Here is a 3,014-nt window from a genome sequence, read left to right as displayed (position 1 = left end):
CCTATGTGCTTGAAGGAGAGAGAAAGAGAAGGAAAACAGAAAGAAAACAATGAAGGGTTTTAGAAAAAGACCAGTACAGGATAACAAAAAGTTGGAGAAGGGTTAATCAGGGTCAAAGAAGAGGATCAATTTTGGAAGGCCTGAACTCCCGGCCTCTGCCCAGGGCTGAGCGCCCCATTGAACTTCTAAACCCAAGATCCTGCAGAAGCAGACTCCGTCCTGCTGGCCCTGACTCCTTGCCCTCAGAGTGGTGGTGGCACATACCCAGGGGCTACCGGGGAAAATCACTCATAAGATCATGCCCATGTCCAGGTGATACTCTGATTTGACTTTGAAACCTCTTTCCCTCTGTGAATTTAGGTCTTAATTATTCTGCAACCACTTTTTCTGTTATTACAATTGCTTAGTTCACACGTGGTAATGAGTTACTAAACGAAGTATGCTGAGGTATGTTTTTTCCCTCAGAGTATCATTATTCAAAGAATAGTTGATTTTCAACACAAACACCGGTGACAATAAGTCCCAAGAGGAAAATATGCTGTCTGAGCGCAGGGGGATTCCTTGTTTGATAAACTGAATTTGAGATTCTCCAGGATTAGCTGGTCTTCCGATCCACATGAGCGAAGAAGACAGGCTGCTCTGCCTGGGTCAAGGCTTCCGGCTCTCCCCACAGCCTGCCTCCTGTGCTGACCTGGAGTTACAGTGGTTGCGGGATTTCAGGAGGCGCCTCAGGCTCTCCAGGGCCTCGGGCAGCCCCTCTCCGGTGAGGGCGCTGCAGCCCTGCAGCTCCCAGCAGCGCCCCTGTAACCTGTGCAAGCCCAGCCTGTCTCTGATCTCAGGCAGCGGCAGGGCGTGGGGTGCCTCCTGCTTGTTGGCCAGCACCAGGAGGGGCACGCTGGCCAGGTGGGGGTCGTCCAGGGCCTCGGTGAGCTCAGCCACTGCCTCGGGCAAGCGGGCTTCGTCTGTGCTGTCCAGCACGTACATGAGGACGTCCGTGCCCTCCAGGTAGTCCTTCCAGCTGGCCCTGAGCTGGCTCTGCCCCCCGACATCCCAGAGGGTCAGAGACATGTGCCCAGGGACTTCGAGAGGCTCCACGTTGAAACCCACGGTGGGCAGGGTCTCCACCAGCTGGTGGCCCTTCAGTTTGTACAGGAGCGTGGTCTTGCCGGCCAAGTCCAGGCCTATCATCACCACCTGGGCTTCCGCCTTGTGACCTCGGGAGTTCACAGACCCCATGGGGGCCACTGCCAGACCCTAGGGGAGAAAGGCCGGATGCACACATCAGCCATTCTTTTCAGAAAGGAACACAAATCCTTGCGGGCACATGGGAGAAGAGCTTCTACGCCCAAAGTAGGAAAGTATCTTTACAGTGTCATATTTCAAACAAAGGCCTGGGCTTCGAAAGGGCAGGGAAGTAGGGGCGTGTGAGTCAGCATCCGCTGACCTATCTCGGGGGGTGCCCGCTGCAGAGAAGAGGGCAGGGCCTCCCCCTAAAAGGCACGGAACGTGGGCTGACATTCCTTGGTAGTTAGAGCAAGGAGGCACAACGAAGTTCCAGTTAGACAAACTGAAAGATGTTTCGATTCTTGCGGGTCTGTGGCTTCTAGCCTCTGTTGTCCTTCCTGTAAGCCTAAACCCCGAAGGGGAAGCTATCTTGGGGTCAGTGCACTGACGGAGGGGGGCAGTCGGCTCATGGTAACTTCTGCTTCCTTTGGACCGCCCCCCCCCCCCACGGGACCAGGCCGCATCCTGTAAACAGTGGCTATTTATAAATACTGTTGACTGTGGACACATGTACGGCTCAGAGCAAAGTGGTTTCCTCCAGTGTCTTACCAAGGTAAATTACCTCCAGGACGTTGCACAGGTTTTTCAAGAATCTCAAATTTTAAGACTAAGACCTGTTCCCACCTTAGTCCAGGGAAAGCTTGGCTGGAACAGGGGGAGGGAACGTCTCACACCCAGGAGTATATTTCAGCTGCCCCTGGAGGAAAATAAGATAGCCTCTGTTCATTCCTCGTGCCAGGGGTGGAAGAGTGAAATGAAAGTTACCTCAGTGTTGTTAGGCTGCGGCCGAAAGCTCCCCCTCTGTGGTGGTCTTCCGCCTGCGGCTGCCTTCAGTCCTGAGAGCGAGATGCGAAACGAGTACAGTGACTGTGGCCGGTTCTCCCTTTTTGTGCTTCCTCTTCCCAGATGCTTGGGGGCGGGGCACAGGCTCCGCAGCCCCGCCCTCGTCCCTGGGGCTCCCCGAGCAGAGCAGTCCTGCTGAGGATGTGCCACAAAGATGCCCCCAGCCAGGCCCAAAGCCAACTCCCGTTTCTCGGCAGCTCAGACTCCATATGCAGGAGGGCGGGCACCCACCTCAGAGCCGTGCCATGGTCAGCCGATTCACCTGCTCTCCTCTCTCAATCCTGGGATCCCCGCGGTGGAGAAATCTGAGAGTCAGACCTCTTCCTTTAGCTCATGCCTCGGTGTGTTTCTGGTGCCTGGAGATTCTTTCATTTGCTTGGAACCATGTGTGCTTAAAAACTGCCTAAGTAGGATTAAAACACTCTTAAAAAATAGGTTTAAATGTTGAAGGTAAACCAAAGTAGGTATATATATACATATATATATATACTGAAGGTAAACCATAAAAATCAAAAAGTTGTGTTAATGGGTGGAACTATGCGTGATTAACCTCATTGCTTAAGTTTTTTTATTGAACAGTGTAATTATATTTTTCCCAGTAAAAATGATGCCTTCAGAAAATAGAATTTTCAAAAAATTGGCCAGCCAGAAGCCCTTGTTTCTGTCGCAGATTCTGATTTGGATCTGGAGCTCCAGTGATTTGGTTCTCGTAACCAATGACAGTTCTGCTTTCCGGCACATTCTTTCATTACAATGTCAAGAACCAGGTTGGGGCTTGTGATTCTCTCATCTTAACCAACAAAGAAACAGGCTCAGACAGGATAAATTATTTGCTCATGGTCTTGCTGAGATTTATAATTCGTCTCTTTCTCTTTCATCATGTCATG

The 3,014-nt window shown here is 51.6% G+C and overlaps 1 protein-coding gene across 1 annotated transcript; it reads right to left on the bottom strand.

The window, feature by feature from the left end:
- Window positions 1–351: 351 nt before the first annotated feature.
- ARL11 (ARF like GTPase 11) lies at window positions 352–2,466 on the bottom strand. The gene is made up of 2 exons (XM_082434532.1): window positions 2,050–2,466; window positions 352–1,254 (listed from the first exon to the last, which is right to left on the bottom strand). Exon 2 carries the CDS (start codon window positions 1,234–1,236, stop codon window positions 649–651), a length of 588 nt encoding a protein of 195 aa, XP_082290658.1. The 5' UTR covers window positions 1,237–1,254; window positions 2,050–2,466; the 3' UTR covers window positions 352–648.
- Between the last annotated feature and the right edge of the window lie 548 nt (window positions 2,467–3,014).

Source organism: Balaenoptera physalus (genome assembly GCF_965194825.1).
Source record: "Balaenoptera physalus genome assembly, chromosome: 18".
Taxonomy (NCBI): Eukaryota; Metazoa; Chordata; class Mammalia; order Artiodactyla; family Balaenopteridae; genus Balaenoptera; species Balaenoptera physalus.
This window is presented reverse-complemented; position numbering and strand designations above follow the sequence as displayed.